The sequence below is a fragment of the Nanorana parkeri genome, unplaced genomic scaffold (assembly GCF_000935625.1).
Source record: "Nanorana parkeri isolate BGI_ZX_2015 unplaced genomic scaffold, ASM93562v1 scaffold2697, whole genome shotgun sequence".
NCBI lineage: Eukaryota > Metazoa > Chordata > Amphibia > Anura > Dicroglossidae > Nanorana > Nanorana parkeri.
In genome coordinates this window covers 7080-28734 of record NW_017308965.1, presented here as the reverse complement: position 1 = coordinate 28734, position 21655 = coordinate 7080, and the positions used below count along the sequence as shown (strand labels likewise).

At 42.1% G+C, this 21655-nt stretch overlaps 1 protein-coding gene across 1 annotated transcript; it reads right to left on the bottom strand.

The window, feature by feature from the left end:
- Nucleotides 1-1341: 1341 nt before the first annotated feature.
- On the bottom strand, nt 1342-20557 carry LOC108802183 (ceruloplasmin-like). The gene is made up of 5 exons (XM_018574051.1): nt 20456-20557; nt 16923-17133; nt 14911-15047; nt 12346-12502; nt 1342-1409 (listed from the first exon to the last, which is right to left on the bottom strand). Exons 2-5 carry the CDS (start codon nt 16930-16932, stop codon nt 1405-1407), a joined length of 309 nt encoding a protein of 102 aa, XP_018429553.1. The 5' UTR covers nt 16933-17133; nt 20456-20557; the 3' UTR covers nt 1342-1404.
- Nucleotides 20558-21655: the final 1098 nt, after the last annotated feature.

The window sequence follows — 21655 nt, the reverse complement described above, 5'->3', positions numbered from 1 at the left end:
TATATATATAATGATAGATGTAGCAAGAATGATCATGATGAATCTGCAATTGCCATTTTATATCCATGACCTGTGTACTCCAGGGATAAGAACTGCCCTTGGTTATCCCAGCTTTTTTTGCTTTGTGGATCTTTTTGCTGCAGTATTTGTATTAATATAAGTACCTATTAACACATGCAATTAGGGCTGAACAGTGAATTCCTGCGCCAAGAGTCTGCAGATTCATGCGGCTGGGATCACAGATGTATGCAAACCGCTGCAGCCAGGAAGTCTGTACAAAGCAATGACAGGCTGTCGGGAGCCGTAGCATGTATCCACACACATAGCAGTTACCTGTTGGTTAGGGATAGATGTCTGACCCAGGATGCAATCTGTCTGGGTCCACATATGAATGGGGCCTAACTATGAAAAAACTAATTCCAAGAGGGAGAGTGAGACATTTCTGCATTTGCCACAAAAATTTGGTTGGAAATCAAGCACTGAGATCTTTGTAGCAGATTTCCTAGGGCATATATGTAAGGCTGGTCAGTGATTCATCCATCTGGCATCTATTAAAAAAAAAAAAAAACAACAGTTCTGCTTGGACTGACCCTTAAATTCTCACCTTTTATTTCTATGAGTACTACATGCCTTAAGAAAGTTGGCCATCCTAAGGAACAACAGATGCCTGCTCAAACCTTTATATGTCATCCTGAGTTCTCCAGGAACTGCAAAACCCAGAAGTTCTAATTTTATTAAATACCTAATCCTGTAGTGTAGCTCTGGCTTTTTCTGTTGGCCTATCGCTGTAATAAGTGGATTAACTGACCAGTAATGAGGAAGGAGGGGCAGAACCTGGCTCAGCTACATGATTTAAAGTCAGGTAATTTGGGCACCAGGGAGCATATCAGAATGTGAAGGTTATAAGGCAACCAGATACCTTTGCAAAATCTCTTACCATGAGAAAGTTTGATGGCAATAAACAAGATTATACATTGACAAGTATGAGTGAACTACTGAGCAGCCTTTGATCACAAACTAGGGACAGGACACTCTGGAAATGGACAGTCTATATGGTCCTCAGGATTTAGCTCTGACTTGATAGCAGTTGATCATTCTTTTCTGGGTACACCCAAAAAAAGCTCAAGGGAGGGATTTAAACTCTCACTCTTTCTACGGGAGTGTATAGCATCTGAGTACTGTATTATTGCTAACAGTTTTCAGATATTTATGAGCACATGTTTGACAGCCTTAAACCCTAATAGATTTTGTGGATTCAATCACCAAAAATTTGTTGCAATGATCTGGCAGAAATCATCTCCATAATCCTATTTTCTTGATTTTAAAAAGAGTAATTGACCAATAAAAACCGGCAATGGGTCCCTCTGTTCCATTGTGATGTTGAGCTTCATATTTTATCCAGTATTAACCTATAAAAAAAATATATATTGTAGATTATTACAACACAGGTTCTCTGTAAAAGTAATAAAGTACATTTATACATGCATAGTTGGTATATACATATATCTGACAGGTTGATTCGTTTTCTCGACTACAGCTTACATACTTGTAATGGAGTAAGGATTAGTAATGAGTAAATCTGCAAAATACCGTTCGCACAAAATTTGTCAGATAAAAAAAAATTAGATGACTTTGAATTTCAGATTTGGATTGCATTGACGTCAATTATGGGGCATTTTCTTAAGGTTCTTTTTGGTCCTTTACATGGCTACTAGATAGGATATTGTCCCCAAAATAGCATGGGAAGCCCCCAGTAGGTGTTCTTTTATTTGTATGTGGGTGTAGTTTGTTGCTACTTGTGGTGTTTTAGAGAGAAGGTGTGAAAATAAAATCTTAAAATAATGTAAAGAGACAGGTACATTGTAGGCCTTATCAGTAAAAAATCAAGGCAACTGGAGTTGCTGTATTTTTTTTCTTGAAGACGTTTAATTGGTCATCCAACCAGCTTTCTCTATTCAACATGACTTGTACAAAAAATTATCTCTGAATAAATATGGTGAATGTTGCTCCAATCCACATAATCTGTTAGCATTGATTGCATAATTGGAGTCTAGGAGGTGTTATTAACCTGCCCAGGGAGAATGGGGGGGGGGGGGGGTGAGGCATCTATTGTCTGCAACATACAAAGTCATTCTGAATTGAGAAAGCTGGTCGGATCACTAGTGAAACATCTTCAAGAAAATAAAATACAGCAAGTCCAGTTGCCGTGACTGATTTTTTACAGATACTGTATACCATGACCTGGATGAATGACAACCTGCACAGACATTGTAGGTCTTGTTTTTTTTGTGTGTATTGACAGTACAATACACCAAAAAAAGTTACAACATTCAGAAAAAAGTGGAAAGAACTAAGGAAAAGGCCATCTCTTTTTTTTACCAGCCTACGGCCTGAGAGCTGCATGTGTCTCTTCTGTTTTTTTTTTGTGTAACCATTGAACTCCAGCTGCCAGTTGTTAGTGTTTTTTTGAGTAAGGCTGTTACACATATGCCTGCTCTATTCTCTGGGGCAAAAATTGCAGAGCTGTTTTTTTTTTCTTAACTCTGTTTTCTTTCTGCTACCTGGACATGATTCAGTATATCTTTTTGTTCCCACTTTCAAATTGCTGCATTCCTGCTGTTTCTGACACCAGTTTGACTCCTAGCTGTTCTTTATTTGAGTTTTTTGTTAATATACTTGCAGAGGAAGTGGGCAGGGCTTACACTGGTGCACTGCTTAGCAGCGCTGAGAGTTCCACTTGTGCTTCACCAGATTACCTATTTAGGGGATGCAGCAAGGCAATGGCTCATATCACTAGTAGCAGGGCCAGATCGCCTTAGTGTCTATACACAGCCTGGCTAGCACCCCCCTAAGGTTCTGAATACCCCTCACCTCTCCAATACATCAAGGGTTCAGGCAAGAGCTTGCACTTCAGATTTGCTTGTCATTATGCTGATGCTGGTGGACTCCTGCATCGGGCCCAGTAATATGTCTGTCCATCTCTAAAGCCACACTGGATTTCTCGGGGGTGGGGGTGGCCGCAGCTTGTGCTTTCTGGCACACAACAACTTTTCATTCAGGAGAGCTTTCTGTCTCAACTATGCATATTCTGGTTTTATTAAAATACATGGTCTCACTTTCTTCTACAAGTACAGGGCCCAAAGGCCTAAGCACTTGTCTTTAATGTCTTTAATCAACATACATTTTGATCTTGTTTTTAGAGAGTGGAAGCAGTCTTACAGACCCTAAGTGGTTTTCTACTATTTATCATTTTATTCTTTTTCCAAGAAGTTTGTTGAGGTCTTTCAGACCCCTAATGTCACCTGGGGACCCGAAAGAAGCTGATGAAGCAGAGATCTGGCTCACCAGCTTCTTCTCCTGGCTCCAAGAGCTGGAGAATGTGCACAGTGACACCAGAAGTGATGTAATACACATCACTTCCGGGGCCAGTGATCTGAGGAGATGTACTTTGAGTGGAATTTATCAAAATCTGGAGCAGATAAAATCTGGAGCAGCTGTGCATGGCAACCAATCAGCTTCTCTCTTTCATTTTCAAATCTTAACTGAACAAACTGAAAATAGAAGCTGATTGGTTGCCATGGGCAACTGCTTCAGATTCTGTCTGCTCCAGTTTTGATCAATTCTCCTCTTTAAGTCTCGCACCTACCTCCTTCCCTAACCAGTATCGGCTGTTCTTAGATCCAAATCGATATGTCTGGAAGTTAAGACTGCATAGATATTTTCTTCTAGGGGAGACTAGTATAAATAATGGAATACAAAGAGAAAATGACAATGGGAAGGTAGTAGATACGTATATCCTATTAGGGGAAGTTGCTGTAATGGTCTGCCTGTGTTTGGAAGAATTATGGGATTTTTTTTAGTACCCATGATCCAGAAATTATTCGTACACCATTTAAGCCATTGTCCAACTTTTATCAGCAGCATTCTAAAAGCCCATTTGTATCCAACTTTTGTCATCTTGTCTACTCAGATGTGCTCTAAGAACCAGAGGTGTCATTCATTTGACCCCATCTGAGAGAGATGGGAAATTAACAATGCAACAGGTGGATAAGGGAGGTGGCCTGGTGCTGTAGAATAGAGATGACTACCTAATGGATGCTTACAAATTATTGTTGGACACCAATATATATCAGAAATTAGTTATCAACACCACTAAAGAATATAAGGAATTATTTGGTATCTTGTTGAAACAAGCATTACAATTAGAAATCATTAAAAAACTAAGTATAAATATCTATTGGCACATCATCATATTCCTAAAAAAAATCAGGATAACAAAAACCTCTGGGAAGATTGATTACATTGGGTCCATTGGGTTGGGGGTATGCTGTATATCACATATGTAGGATACCACCCAAGACCAAAAAAGAGCAATCACAGGGCACAACCATAGACAGTGAAACAAAGAGGCCAATTCCTCCCCACATTTAAGGCACTGATTAAGCAGAGTCATCTCAGCCTTTTACCGTTCTTCCCACTCTCCACTGAAATGTAAGCTCTATAAATAATCTTAAATTGTGTTTCTCTCCAGTGTTCGTTGGGTATAAGGTTCCTGATTGTGCAGTAGCCTCTCAGAATTTGATGTCATCTGTGAGTATATCACTTGTCCAATGGGCTATGTTTGACTTCTTTAAAGATGATACCCTAAGAGTTCTCAGGAATAGTTAGATAGCAGATATAAATTGGCCAGGTTTGCCTACTAGGGTGTGAAAAGTATCCCTCGATAAGAACTAGGAAGGGTCCCCTGAGAACAGTCTCCAATGCACCATGAGCTGGAAGAAGTGTAAATAGGATCCCTGGGTCAGCTGATACGGAGAGCAGAATGATTGAAATAAGTAGGGCCTGGTCAAATCAGGGAGAAATAGGTGACGTATATGTGTAAACCCTTTACGAGACCATTGTCTGAAAACCAAGTTTCTTTGGGGAAAGCAGGATTATCCACAATAGGCAAATATCTAGAAGTTTATGGATGTAATTTCAAGAGTTTCCTGTTCTGCTTTCAGGCTATAAACTAGTCTCTTATACGTATGCATGATGTTAGATGAGGAGGGAGTTTTGAGATGGGGCAGTGTAGTAGAGCACTAAGATTTTCATGGGTGAGTCATGTTCTTCTCCAACTCATAGCTGGAATAAAAAGAGGTCCTTTGAATCCAATCTACAACATGTCTAAAAATACAAGTATAGCGCTCACCCGCGTAGGAGCCGCTTTGAATTTGAGGTTCTTCTGTCCCACACCCGGATAAACCGTTCAGACTAGATCTATGATACACCAACGCACTTTGTGGAAAGTATATATTGGGATTTAATAATAAAGGCAAAGCCCTGGATTTTAAGCAGGTAAAAGCTGGTAACAGACTAAAACAGCAGAACTGGTATATTGAACAGTAACCCAGGAAATAAATTGTTAATAAAATCTTAGGAACAATGACAATAATACTGAGTAGCAGATGATAATTAACTGAGTGATGTCCGACTGTGAAAACTGGATTTTTACCAACACTAAAGCAAGTCACACCTATAGTATAGTCCTGTCCTATTTGCTACACCAGGGGTCAAAATTTCAAGTCCTGAGCTACTAGCCAGGCCTTAAGAGTTACTCGCCATTAGTTGCCCACCTAACCCCTACCCTGCCCCGGCCTTAACTCCATCCCTAAACACACCCTCTTAAATAATCTTGTCAGTGAGACTGTTACATGTTTTATGCAGAATAAAGTTACAAGAATAAATATTAACAACTTTAACAATATTACCCCCCCACGTATAAAATAATAATCCCCCTGTTCCCTTCCCCCCACACATAACATAATAATCCCCCCTGTTCCCTGCCCCACACATAACATAAAAATCCCCCCCGTTTCCTGCCCCACACATAACATAAAAATCCCCCCCGTTTCCTGCCCCACACATAACATAAAAATCCCCCCCGTTTCCTGCCCCACACATAACATAAAAATCCCCCCCGTTTCCTGCCCCACACATAACATAAAAATCCCCCCCGTTTCCTGCCCCACACATAACATAAAAATCCCCCCCGTTTCCTGCCCCACACATAACATAAAAATCCCCCCCGTTTCCTGCCCCACACATAACATAAAAATCCCCCCCGTTTCCTGCCCCACACATAACATAAAAATCCCCCCCGTTTCCTGCCCCACACATAACATAAAAATCCCCCCCGTTTCCTGCCCCACACATAACATAAAAATCCCCCCCGTTTCCTGCCCCACACATAACATAAAAATCCCCCCCGTTTCCTGCCCCACACATAACATAAAAATCCCCCCCGTTTCCTGCCCCACACATAACATAAAAATCCCCCCCGTTTCCTGCCCCACACATAACATAAAAATCCCCCCCGTTTCCTGCCCCACACATAACATAAAAATCCCCCCCGTTTCCTGCCCCACACATAACATAAAAATCCCCCCCGTTTCCTGCCCCACACATAACATAAAAATCCCCCCCGTTTCCTGCCCCACACATAACATAAAAATCCCCCCCGTTTCCTGCCCCACACATAACATAAAAATCCCCCCCGTTTCCTGCCCCACACATAACATAAAAATCCCCCCCGTTTCCTGCCCCACACATAACATAAAAATCCCCCCCGTTTCCTGCCCCACACATAACATAAAAATCCCCCCCGTTTCCTGCCCCACACATAACATAAAAATCCCCCCCGTTTCCTGCCCCACACATAACATAAAAATCCCCCCCGTTTCCTGCCCCACACATAACATAAAAATCCCCCCCGTTTCCTGCCCCACACATAACATAAAAATCCCCCCCGTTTCCTGCCCCACACATAACATAAAAATCCCCCCCGTTTCCTGCCCCACACATAACATAAAAATCCCCCCCGTTTCCTGCCCCACACATAACATAAAAATCCCCCCCGTTTCCTGCCCCACACATAACATAATCCCCCCTGTTCCCTGCCCCCACACACATAACATAATAATCCTCCCTGTTCCCTGCCCCTCACACATAACATAATAATTCCCCCTGTTCCCTGCCCCCCACACACATAACAAAATAATCCCCCCTGTTCCCTGCCCCCACACATAACATAATCCCCTCCCCTTGTTCCTTGCCCCCACAATGTAACATAATACAAGGAAGCCCCCTCACCTGCTTGTCTTTCTGCAGGGAGGAGGCGAGCAGGCAGATCCCTGGTGATCTGGTGTGATTAGTAAGGTCTGCAGACATTACTAATCACTCCGTTTTCGACCCGGAGCTCAGTGAAGAGCTCCGGCCGAAAGGAAGGGAGACAGACCAGCAGAAGCAGCTGCTCCCACGAGTCAGGTACGCGATCTGCGACCGCAAGCCTGACAGGAATTTCCACTCGCCTGCACTGCATTTCCACTCGCCAAATGCGAGCAGGCGAGTGGAAATTTTGAGCCCGGTGCTACACTACTGAGCAGCAGGTCTAATAATCTCTTGGCAACGTTGGGACTCTTTTAAGTTGGAGAGCTCTTAATAGAAGGAGAAAGTCAGTCTCACCGAATTGATGATGGGTCTCCATCTCCGTTGGCGATTCCCTCTTGTGCCAGAGAAAGGGATTCCCCTCTCCAGCTAGCATCTCCAGACAGCTCTCAGGTGGAAGAAGGATACTGGTCACAGTCTCTGAATCTTCTTTCTGTGGTCCTCCAGATGCCTGCTTTCACAGTGACGACAGTCTAAGTCTCTAATGGCGATGGCAGTGGTAGCAGTGTCTTTACTCTGATAAGCAGATGGTCCAGACACATCCATTTATTTGCAAGGCTGCAGAGCGATTTCAGCACATTTTAGAAAGATTATTAGACGTGTGCGCCGTCAAAAAATTTGTTTCGTTTCGGAATATCCGTTACTTCGTATTTCGTAATTCGTGTACGAAATACGAATTTTCGTTAGTTTTGGCACATTTTCGTAACTTTACGAACATTCGTTATGATGAAGTTAAAAAGCAAAAATACCTTTGTTAATATTGGAGTCGATGTGGTAGTTGTTTTTTTTTTATCCGAAATACGAATTCCGTTAACGGATTCCGGGTCCGAATTTCGTATTTCGGATTTTTCGGATTTCGGATGCTTCCGAATTTACGAATTTCAGGAAAATTCGTACGAATTTTGATTCGTAACTAAACGAATCGCACATGTCTAAAGATTATCCCAGTCCTTCCCCCCTCTCTGCTGTGGTCTCTGGGCCTTGTAGTTCTATGCTGCACTGGTTGACTGTGTCTCCATTGCAGAGACTCAAACTCCGTCAAGTCCTTTCAGATTCCAGCAGAAACTAAACTTAATATATGTCACAACCAGTCAAAGTCTCACTGATAGAGGCTCAGATCTGCAGTACTCTGCAATTGATTTTGCTCATAAAGGGGGCAGTAATTAAGCATATTCTACACAAGCTAGGGTATAAAGTTTGGTGTCAGGAAAAGACATGCCTCCTCTCCCTTTGTAAGATGTAGATGCAATACAGGGCCATTTGCCTTGCCAGATGAATTTCAAAAAGGAGCAGTTAAGCAAGGTAACATCAGCATTTTGTAATAGAATTGGTATGGTCTGCATAGAATATAAGAGTCTGGCAAAGATAATTATCTTAACCAGACGTATTCTCCAAAAAAGCGAGATTGGACAAAGATTCTCATTGTTGTAGCTCATTACACATTTTTGCAGTCAGTAGGCCATAGTTTAGGGGTTCAGATGGAGGAAGGGGTTTTACCAATCTCAATACCAAAATACTGTATGTAATGTAGTTCACGGCAATGGAGAAGTCTGAGATGGTGTGCTAAGAGATTCTATCTTTGCTTGTCAATGGGAGAACTTCGCTCTTGGAAGTATTAACCCTTTTGCTTCCAAGCCCTCGGGAACGCTTTACACCTAAGCTGGCAACACCATTTTGGCCACACCACGCCCGGAATTTTTGCTAATAGCTGTCAGCGGCTTGTCAGCTGCTGATGACAGATATTAATTTAAAGGGGACCATCAGGGGAACCGTTCTAATATAAGTTTATGGCCGCTAAACCGACCATGAGCTTATAGCAGAATGGTAAATGCCACTGAAATAAGGCATACTAACGTGACAGGCTGGGAACATTTTTGTTCTGCCATAAGCCATACGTCGGTGGCAGGGAAAGGGTTAATGTGTAGTCTTAAAATTGAACCATGAGAGTTGAATACCTTTTGTATGTAGGGGAGGTCATGGATAGGACGTAAAAAGTAATATGTCCTCAGAAAATAAGGAGAACCTGAGTTGCAAATGGTGAAATTGTTCGCTCGTCAAATCATGAGTGTTCTGTAAAAATCTGGAGAGAGGTTATAATGCTATGTTAAATAGGAGAGGGGAAAAGAGGCAGCCTTTGTGTGTGCCTTTGAGTAGAAGGAAGGGGGAAGATATAAATCCAGGAGTATATATCCTCGCTTTAGGGGAGTTATACATGTTAGTAACGAAGGAGAGAAAGCGACCTGAAAAGCCCTTCACCTGCAGAACTCCATTGAAAAGCCATTGCAAGTGCACGTTATCAAAAACTTTTTCTGCATCAAGTGATATCACTATATTTGTAGCAGGGTGTCTCTTGGTAAATTCTGGAGCTGCCAATACCTTATGTATATTAGACACAGTTTTTCACAAAACCAGCTTCTGCTGGAGAGATTACAGTAGGCAAGGCATGTCTAGGCTTGTTGGCCAGAAACCTTCCTGATTTGTTCCAAAATTTGTGATAGTTCAAATTAATATGATTCTGATAGGAGTCGTTCTGTTGTTCCGCCCAATAAACAAACCGATTATTGGCAGCCTGCCATTGGGATCTCCGTAGTGGGGTAGGATTGTTGGTCAAGTGATGTTGCACTAGACATAAGGATGAGCTGGCTTGAACGAACTGCAGTTTGGCCTGTTTTTTTCCTTGCTGACACATATGACAGGATCTTGCCGCTCGAGAAGGCTTTCCCAGTTTCCCGAAGCAAATGGGGGCAGATAGTCGGGTCGCCATTTATGTATATAGAATTTTCTCCAGGCTTCCTGAAATGTGGGCTGGAATGAGGGGTCTTGGGCTAAGTGGAAAGGGAATTGCCACAACACAGCATCGCCAGAGGAAGTGGTGTCTCTTAACTCTAGGGAACATATACAGGGTTATTCACAAAAGGATGAGTTTGGAGAAGGCAGGAGAAGTGAACATTCTAGGACAACATAGCTGAACTGGAAAGTGAGCTGAATTGGAGAATTTTTCCAAATCAGCTAATTTGGCCTAGATTGTTCACTTCTCCTGCCTTCTCTAAACTTTTCACACTTATGTGAATAACCTTGATAGTTTTTAATATGAATATCTCTTTCAACTATCCAAATAATGAGGTATAATTTGTTATAATATTAATTATTGTAAGAAATGTATAAGCTTGTCTTTCCAGATATATTATTGGCAGCTATGTATTAACTATTGGAATATGGCTAGGCTCAAGACATACAGGGTTATTCACTCAGCTGCAGAAGGCAGCCGAGTGAATAACCGAGCTGAAGTGAACAGAGCCGAACGATGTTCGGCTATTCACTCCGGCTCAGTACGGCTGAATTCAGCCCTACATCGGCAGCCTTTGGTCAGAGGGACTTCGACTCAGCCAATCCAACATCTGGATCAGCTGAGCCGAAGCTCCAGCACCTCACTTGCTGCCGTTCGCCCCTATTCACATAGGGGCCAAATGGCAGTGAGTGAATAGCCGAATGCTGCCGAGCGGTATTCGGCTCGGCTATTCTGCTCCATGGTGCCGAGCAGAATACAAAATCAGTAAAAATAGTAGTAAAAAAAGGTTAAAAAAATTATATTTAAAAAATGTAAATAAATAGTAAAATAAATAGATATTTAAAAAAATTTAAAAAAATAATAAAAAAGGAAAAACTATTGGGCAGAGCTAGCAGTGACAGCTAGCTACGCCCAACTGTTTCTTATTGGACGGTGTCTGCTAGAGTCTTCTAGCAGGTCCCGGCCAATTAATAACAACTGGGTGGAGCCGGCCATGATGTCACGGCTGGCTCCGCCCACTTGTTGTTTAATGACAGATCAGTGTCCCCAGGTCATTTGGGGACGCTGATCTGTCATTGGGGATGCTGATCTGTCATTTGCGGGGCAAATGGCCGGCCTTCGGCAGGCTGTTCGCCCGCCCCGCTTCGACTGTAACTTCAGCTCAGTCAAGCCGAAGAACACGTGCATTTGGATTTGGACAAACCTGCAAATCAATTAGAATCAGTTGATTCGGCGGTTCGTCTGAATCCGCAATAACAAATGTAATATATGCCTGAATATACTAAAATTATATTCGGCCATACATAAATGCGTTTTTAGAACATGCCGACGTGTTCTGCACATGCCCGCCGCCATCTTGGAGGCGGAACGTGTGATGTCACATGACAGTGACGTCACACACTGAACAAGCGGTGGCCAGATCGGCAGCCAATCTGCAGCCAATGGCTGATCTGACCGCCATCTTAGTATACACCAAGATCTACTTCAAAATGGTGGCCGCTGCTCATTCTGTGGTTTTAGTGTACGGCTTATTGCCTCCGAATCCAAAACAACATAAAAATGTGTTTCCTTTGACGAAACGAATTACATATTCTTTGTTGTGCTCATATCTAAGCCGAAGCATATGCCTTCGGCTCGGCTGAGCTGCGCGGCCACCTTCGGCTGCTTTACGGGCTATTGTGAATAGCCCGTACAGCAGCCCTTCGGTTCCTCGGAACCGAAGGGCTCTGGCCGCCGAAGAGAGCCGAAAGATCAGCCGAAGCTACGGTTATATTATTGAGCTCAATAGTGAATAACCCCCATTGAAACCAGACCTGCCAAATTATATTGGCCTGTATAAGATTGTTGGGTGGTTTTATACAATGCCAAGAAGGCGTGATAATAGGTGCTGGTATTTTTGTCTATCTGAGCTCCTGTGTCACAAATGGAAGCTGTTCATCCTTATATTGAGGATTTTGGCTGCACATCAGTTGTTTTTGACAGCTAATGTAGGTATGCTGCTTTATTAACACCCACCTGCATGTGACTGGCTATTCAGTATTCCAGGTTACTGTGGTGACAGAAAATGGCAAAGTATAATTGACCAGTCAGAAGTCTGTCATGATTCTGGTGAGGATTGGCTCTCAGGAAGGGGGTGTGGCCTGGAAACGAGTCAGCCATCAGCTGATTGTGACAATCGAACAGGCTGAACCTGCAGCCAATGACTGATACACAGTACATCATGTTTTTTATGAGGATCATATGTTGATGTGTTTGGCTGACTGTGTTACTTGGTGTGGCTCTATATGAGCCGATCTAAAAAAATTTTTTTTATCACATAATAGATTATTTTCTGGGTATATTCTACTTACTCTCTTTCACAGTGTACACTGTCACCATTCCAGCATACAGATGGTCATCCACATGGCAGTGCAAAAGCCATGTTCCTGGGCTCCTGGCTATCATTGAAGCAGTTTGGAAAGTGCCAGGAAGAAATTCAATTACATCTGCCTGGAGTTCGCGGCCCCTCTACATAACAGAAAATGAGCAATGGGTTAATTAGTAGGCTTGCATGTCCTGTACTAAAGCTTAATTGTCATTATGGAACATGAAACCATCATTTATAATGCCAGTTGGAGGTTATCCATACATATACAGTATACAGTATAAACAACATCCTGCTTTCATAATATGCAAGGCATATACTGTATCTGCTAATGTCACAGAAATATGCCTAGGCATGGGGGGAGCTGACTTATTGAAATCACAGAATAGGAGAGCATCTGTATTCCCATAATAAGTTATACATTTCATTGGCATAGCTTGAAGCTGAATAGCAAGCAAACCAATAAAATACACGGCTAGTAGAAATTACAGAAAAAATAAGAATTTTATACAATATTGTCTAAAAAGAACATTAGAACAAGATTACAGTTTGCCATTGAATCTGTAGGAAAAGATCAGGCCTTCTGGAACAATGTTTGGAAAAAAACGATCAATCAAAGATAGAGTTGTTTTACCACAGTAACAATAGATGTGTTTGGTACAAACCAAATGCAGCACTTCCGGATAACAACCTCAAACCAACTATGAAGCATGGTGGTGAAAATGTTTTGGTTTGGGGGTGCTTTGCTGCTTCTGGGTCTGCACAGTTCTGCATGGAGAAGTGATCAAAAAGTGTACTGAGTCGATGTCAGAGGCTCGTGTTCAGTTATACAAGATGCCTACAAGAAATAATTTCCGCTTCAGGGGCAATAGAAGCTTTTGAGGCCAATGGTGTACATACTATTTCCAGATGAAAAGGCACATTTAAACTGTTTTCTTACTTAAAAGAGAACTATTGGGTAACCTTTTTTCCCCCTATAGTTCTCATTATGGTCATGGGAGGACATATACTAACGTCCTCCCATGAACCAAACTCAGTGTATATAGCAGGCTATTGCCTGCTATATGTTGAGAGTGCCGCAGCTGGGACAGTTCTCGACATTACTGTCGAGATCCACCTCGCTGGCTGATTAACAGTGGGCTCTGCCTATCGAGAGGCAGAGCCAGCCATACCCACCCCCTCCCATTGTCCGTGACTGTTACATGACTGTATATTGAACAGGACTTTATGCTATAATGCTGAAAACATTTTTCTTTTTATCCCAGCAGCTTCTCTGGTTCTATTGAGTACCTAGAACATACCCCAGCATTTACAGTCATACTGGTAAATCAGTCACCTTAATCTAATCACAATAGACTGTGTCTAGGTAGATGCTAATTGAAAAAACCCTGATGGGAGGTGTGACATTTTGTGAAATCACGCTGTTCTAATTATTTAATCCAATCACACTGTGCCATGAAGTTTGGGACACAGGTAATCAACTAAGTTAAATGGCTGAAGGTGTAAATCGTCAAATCACCAGGGGAAAAGATGTTAAAACAGGATTATAAATGGGTGACAGATGGTGTTGAAGATCTGGCCCTTCTGTTTAGGAATGGTTGTTCCTAAAACCTCTTGCAAACCAGTTGTCCTCTCTGTCTTCAAAAGAATGTCCCTTTTCCTTAAGTAGGTAGACTGCTGAGCACTAATTTTCAGAATCCACCCTTCTATACTGGGTCATCTATTTGTTTTGTGTCCTAAATACACAAGTCTTTGTATTCCTCACTACACTGGATTGCATATACTAAGGTACTTCACTTGTATTGGTGTTAAGCAAAGTTCCTACGGATTAGTGCTTTTAAACCTTGGGGGCACCTTGCTCAATCACAGGCTTTGAAGCTTTGGATGAATTACAACCTTTCTCTTGTGTAACTGTAACTCATAAAATGTGTACTTTATGGATTTTGGCTCCTATTGATGGCAGCACACACACCAAAAATGATAGGTGTACGAACTCCAGCCCATGCATTAATGCAGCTTAATTAACCTGGTGTGAATGAGTCCTATATCTAAATGAAAAAGCAGGTCACCAGCACTCAATCTATGCTCAATCTAAGGCAGATAGCACTCATCTATCTGCCTTGAAGAAGGGACCCTGCGCGGCCCCGAAACGTCGGCTTTGTTGATTGTCGTGACATAATTGTCCATTGAAAAGGACATATCTATTTAAATAATTTGAGTGCTGGTGACCTGCTTTTTCATTTCGTATTTTGCACGGTGCCATCCGTGGTAGTCACTACAAGCACCATCATTCTTACTGGCCGGGATTGCTGTAAGGTGTGCGGAGAGCACCCTCATCAACTGAAATGAGTCCTATATCTCACATCCCTGCTCTTGAGTCCCCATCAGATTGATGTCAGGTGTTTTGTGTATTTTCGATAAGCATTATCACACTTACTATACTTACCAAGTCAACTTACAGCACTTATCAACTTTAGTCAGTAAACACGTTATTTAAACTGAAATAAATAATGAAAAGTAGTTTTGTCCTAATCACAGTAAATGTGGTTACCGTAAATTTCATGCTGTGGCCATGCCAATGTGCTGTGTGTATATCCACTTCATTCCCCATACCCATGATGTGCCAGACCACATGATCCCTAACATTCATAATCAGTTTTGTGTTGGCATACATTTTTCCATTGATACCTGTAAGAAAATCCTTAGGAGTCAAATAGCGGTGTGATTATTTAGTCAATGAATTAGCACTACTGTTGGATGAGACCCAGTAAGTAAAGCAATGCAGTGTTTTGGTTTTTTTTACGTATACGCAGACATACCCGATGTTCTCTGTCTTACTGGAAATGACTGTAGCACTGGATTCTTAAAGGAGAACTATGAGATGAGTGATTTCCACTCACCTCATAGTTGTAGCCGACCTGTGACAATGAGACTGTCACAGGTCGGCTCAGTAGATCGGGAGGTGAGCGAACACATACCGGGTTCGCTCACCTCTCGATCCTGTCACGGCTCTCTGCCGTGACAGGGGGCGGGGCTGGATTCCCCTCTCCCCGCTCCGATCTGCCAGCGCTGACTGGCGGAACGGACAGGGGAGGGGGCGGGTACAGCTGGCTCTGCCTCTAGATAGGCAGAGCCAGCTGTCACTCACACAGATGGGCGGATCTCGACATCGATGTCGGGATCCGCTCCGGCTGCGGCGTCTCAGTATACCGCGAGGTGTAGCTCGCGGTATACTGAGCTGAGGGCAACGGGAGGACGCTAGTTTGTGTCCTCCCGTTACCCTAAGGAGAACTATGGGGAAAAACACTGACCCCATAGTTCTCCTTTAACCGTCAGTGAGCTGACAGTACCCCTCTATAGTGAGGAATGAGCATAGCTAATTTTTCAGTTTTGAAAACTATGTACTTATTACAAACTCAGGAAATGTGGTTGTATACTCTTTACAAATCCGTTATACCAGTTCAGTTACGGGCCTATTGATTTGCCAATACGTGCGCAATCGTCTTATGGATGCCTGCCGGCGGCCATCTTGGTGATGGATGCCAGCAGAGAGAGGAGGGGACGTTCACTCGGCGATATGAGGTATGCCACCAGGCCCCCTTCCCGGACACTCAGGAAGCCGGCTCGATGCTGATTGGCCGGGAAACCAGCGACCCAGCCAATCACAATCAAGCCGGGCAAACAACATGAAGCCAGCTGCCCGGGCAATCAGGAAGCCGGGCAGGAGTGATATTACCTACCACACGGCTTCCTGATTGTCCGGGAGGCCTGCTCCATGCCAGCAGAAGCACTGGTATCGGTACTTGGTATCGACGAGTACTGAAAGCAAAGTATCGATACTCATACTCGATACCATAAAACCGATATCTGTGCATCCCTAATTATAACATGTTTATAATTTTTATTGGCTTCATTTAAATCTGTGTGTTCATGGCACAATTCTGACAGGTCCGTTCTGCTAGCATTTTAGGTTTTATTTTTTGGTAGGTATAAGTAAAATTCAGAGTCTTAATTGAGAAGAAGGATTTGTATTTCAGTGCAATTATTTCAATGGACTGCCCTATTAGCGACCAAGAAGCTTATGTAGCTTTGCACATTTTTTACTACAAATTTTGCATGTTTGTCATGTGTTTTTGCATGCACAAAAATGCATGTCTTGCTTGAAACGTTTGGGGTGCTATTAACAATAAATGGCACCGCAAGCAAGATCCATTATTTGCATATATCATGAACACATACAAAACCGCACAATTTTGCATATGTTCCCACATGTGGCAAGTGTGGATGTTGCCTAACAGTACTCTTTTTATTGTCTCTTTTTTCACTTGAATGTGGATGCTATATGTGTCTAAAAAGAAAAGCCCTGGTCTTTTGTGAAAGTGCAAATGTCAACCATACAATGTATTACAGGTCATAGATATTGCCTTAGTAGTTTGGCGTAGTATCTGTAAATTCACAAGCAGGCTGGACATTTGCTTTGTCTTCAAGATAACATGCACATGTAAAAATCCATTAGCAATGAAAAACATGCCATATACAGGAAGAAAGTAATAAAATACATACTGTGCATCATATTGCTTTCAATAAATTAATCACTATTTTTGTCCACTTCACTGGGATTCAAGCAATATTTTTGGATATTTTCATCCAGATACCAGGACTTATTTTCATCAAACACCATAAAAAGTAGAACTAATCTTAAATCTGGTGCCTCCAATTGATTATATGATCTTTTACAAACCACAATAGTTCCAATCAATCCACTGTACGTATCCTATGGAAAAAAAATAGATGTTTTAGCTTCTTTTTTCAGTTGTAAGACCTTTGTATTCACAAATCTCCACCATAGATTGTTTCTTATAAGGTCCCTTTCAGGGCCTGTGCACACCATAATCTGACCGAAAATGTAAGTAAATTGAGAACCATTGACTTGCAATTTCAACTTCCAATGCGTTGCCTTTTTGTAAAAAATGTTTTGCTAATCTTTTATATTTTAATTAACATATCATGAGTGGACAAACTTCTTAGTTTTTTTTGTTACTGCCATTCCGTTACATTGTGTTGACATCTGTTTTTGACGCTTTCGTTATATTGCGCAGAAAAAAAATAGAGCATGCTCTGCTTTTTCTTCATCACACTGCAACAGAACTCAATGGATCACAGCGGTGTGAACTGGTCCCATTCACAGCCATACATGAAAACTGATTCAGTGGGTCCTCAAACGAGCGCTGTCCATTCCGATCATCGGGATCCATGCACAGATCCCCTGCTGATCAGAACAGTTGGGAACAGATGTTAGTAGCAGATGTCTCAGTTCCGTCCTTTTTATTTCCCAGACCTAGATGGAGTTGGGGGTAATCGAATGTAAGAAGACACATGTCCGATTAGATCCGGCTGCCTAAGGACTAATATTGGGCTTCTGATCAGATCCACCTGAAAAACTGACAGACGGACCTGATCAGACTACCTGTCTGAAAGGGCCTAAAACATATGGGCATTATTTTTCACTGATAGATGGCCATAGGTAGGAACTTTCTGGAAAAGACCTGGCAATACCGGGAATTCTTTATCTGGCTGCCGGGTCATACCGGAAGGTTTACATCTCCAGAAAATCATTTATTCCAGAGATGTAAACAAAAGCAATGTACAGTGTGCATGAGTCACGCACACTGTGATTTGATTTTTACACTGGGAGGAGGACTAGGAAGGAGGAGGAGCAGTAGGCAGGAGCTAGAAGAGCAGTAGGTGGAAAGAGAAGCACTGGGGCATGCAGAAGGAGCTGGAGGGAAGAGGAGAATGAAGACACACCCACCAAGATTTGCTGGAGAACTGGAGACCAGCCATGCCATCAGAGGGGTAAGTGTATGCATGTATGCAGTCCGTGTCACTGAAATGGTGTGTGCACCTGGCTCCCACCTAGCCACCATTTCAGTTACACTGACAGTGCTTGTAGGTGGCAGCCAGGTGCACTGTCAGTGTCTCTGGAAAGGTGTGTTCACCTGGCTCCCACCTATCCACCATTCCAATTACACTGACAGTGCTTGTGGGTGACAGCCAGGTGCACCATCAGCGCCTCTGGAAAGGTGTGTGCACACGCAGGAACCATGGGGAACAAAAGTAGCTACCCTCCAGAAGGAAGGACAGTGTCGGCACCAATTCAGAGATCATTTGAAGATCTACAGCTGACTAATGCACAATTAAAATACGGTTTTGTTAATAGTTAAGGTATTTTAATTGATTTTTTACAATTTAACCCCTGAGCTTACTGTCACTTTAAGGATTAATTAGGGGTCTGCTAGATGCCTAATGTCACCTATGGACCCAAATGTATGTGAGACCTTGTCATATAAATTATGCTATCACACAGGGGTCCGCACATGGATAAAAAGTTGTTAGACACCCTTTCCCCACGATGTACAGGAATGTTGTGGCTGGAGTTTCCAATTAAAGAAAATCATTTTTTAGTGATGTACGATCTAAATGTTACATAAAAACAGAATTTGTATTGCTGTCTTTGAGTATAAGCAATCCTCATTCCTGTGACTCCCTGTCACTAGCACAAGTAATAAGGTGTAATCACTCCAATAGAAACACAGATGGCAATAAAAAAAAAACTTTTAGAACTTAACACTTCTTCCACATATAACTAAGACCAAACAAAGTTTTGATTGTCAATTTAACTGATGGCAAATGGTGGCCATACATCACTTGATCCTAGCCTCATTTGGGCATCTCTTCTCGTAATCAGGCTGTGTAGGACTGCCCCAGGGAGCAATACTGAGCTCCTAAGTTTTAGAGACATTTTTGTAAAGAGTTTCTAACATTTTATAATTAGTCAAGTTACTGAAGCAATAATTTCTCTATGCAGTTGTTTGTCAGTAAGAAAATGGGATGCAATCTGAAATTTGTTCCAATTTACAGGAAACGTTTACCTCGTCTACATGTGTTTGGTGATCATTTTGTGGTAATCTAAAATATTACATGTGTAACAAAAGACCAGCAACTGTAGGTCTAGTGTTAAAGTGACACTAAACTTAGAAGGTACATTTTAAAATTGCATTCAAGTACCCTAACTATTAACAAAAATGTACCTTATTTGTGTATCACTTAGCTGTAGATTCTCAAATCATCTTTGAATTGGTGCTTACACATCCTTTCTTCTGGAGGGTGGCTTCATTTGTTCCCCGTGGTCCCTGTGTGTGTTGTAAAAGAGCCACCGCTCTAACCTCACTCCTGTGATAGACTACAATCTCAATACAAATTAGTACACTAATGGGACCGTGGGGAACAAAATTAACCACCCTCCAGAAGGAAGGACAGTGTCAGCACACAGAGAGCATTTGAAGGTCTGATTTGTTAATAGTTAAGGTACTTGAATGTATTTTTAAGATTTAACTTCTGAGTTTAGTGTCACTTGAATGATTAAGGGCTTGTTCACACCAAGCGCGTTCCAGGAGCAGAGCAGTTACAGACCGGATCAAAACTGCGTCCAATCTATTCCAATGGTATTTTGGGTTCTAGTTCACACCGCAGCGTTCAGTTCCAGAGCATGTAAAAAAAACTGCAGCAAGCCCTATTTTACCTGCTCTGGAACGCATGTAAACACATAAAAAATGCATGCAAACGCTCTGGAACGCACTGAAAGCCCATTTTAAACGTAAAAAAATAATAATATATATATATTTTTTTTTACAAAACACAGCCTGGAACACATCACAAACGTGGCAAAAAACGCAGTATAACACACTGCACTGCGTGTGTAGAAACTCATGCAGATCTGGTCTGCATTTGGTGTGAACAAGCCCTAAAGGAAATATGCACTGAGAAATATGCAGGCTGCCATTGTTGATCATCTCCTTTTGCAGATGCTAGTTACCTTACTCTCTGGCCTCAATGCCTTCTGAGTCACTGACTAGGAACAAGCACGATGTTCGCCAAGTCAGCATAATGTTAGAGCTGCTGATATGCGTACATATTTCAGGTCAGTGACTTGTGATGTGTGGAAGCCAAAGAAATAGCATAACCACCAGGTAATTAGGATTTTCAAAAATCCTTTAACTCTGAAGTATATCAAAATCAAAAAGAATAAAACTCACCTTTACTTGGTCAACATCAGAATAGTAAGCCCATGTCAAACAATCCGTTTCATCGATGTTAGGGCCAGACCGTTTAGGAACATTCCAAGTATATACTTCTATATTACCTGTGAATAAACTATACTGTGTATAGGTATGTATATATAACAAATGTAGCTGAAAAGACGATTAAAAGAAAGCAAATGTTGAATTGACTGACCGTTGGTGGGGCTTTTTTTAATCCAGTAGAATGCAATGTTTATGAGAAAATGTAATGTGTCATTGGCCAGCAAATAGAGGGGTTATAGGGATTCACTGATCAATAATATCCCCCCAGTAACACCAATGTTCTGTCTATCCCTTCACTGAGCACCAGTGTTCCACCTTTCCCCCCAATGAGCTCCAGTACCCACTTTCTTATCCCCCCACTGAGCACCAATGCGCTCCTTTTCCCTCATTAGGGAATTTTTCCTCTCACTAACCACCAACACCGGGCATTTTTTTTCCTCCCACTGACCACAGTTCCCGGGATTTTTTTTCGGATTCCTGCTGACTGGCAATATAAGGGGCAGTATGATACCTTCTGCTGACTGCTGCACACTATACATTGAGGGGAATTTGTCACAACTGGAGCAGAAAGAATCTGGGGCAGCTGTGAATGGCAATCAACCAACATCTATCTAAATTTTCAAGGCTTAACTTGCCAAACTGAAGAAAGAAGCTGATTGTTTACTATGGGTGCTTGCTCCAGATTCTGTCTGCTCCAGTTTTAGTAAATTTTATTCCCCCATTGTTTCTTACATCACATAGTTCTTTTTTATAAAGTCTTTATTTAGGATTTTGCATAGTTCACAGATGGATAACAGATATTTGTAAAAGAAAAATTTGTTCGATTCCACAGGGGTATGACAAGATTAGCAGTATAGTGTCAAACAAGTCCACACACAGTAATGTACATACAGAAGGCAGCAGGTCAATAGTACAGTTACATTGGTTGTGTGCATTGCTCTGCCTCGCATTATGGGACAACATAGTCAATTAAATTAGGGCATCGTAGGGTTTCCCTGAGGAAGGTTGTGATAGTGCATTCAGTAAGGGTTAGCAGGGGTGGGGTAGGGGGGGATAATCTCTAAAAAAGGTAACATTCCAAAAGTATTGCCAACAGCTTATGAGGTATCCATGGCTTTTATTGAGTCGCATGTATCCTAGGGAGAAAGGGGT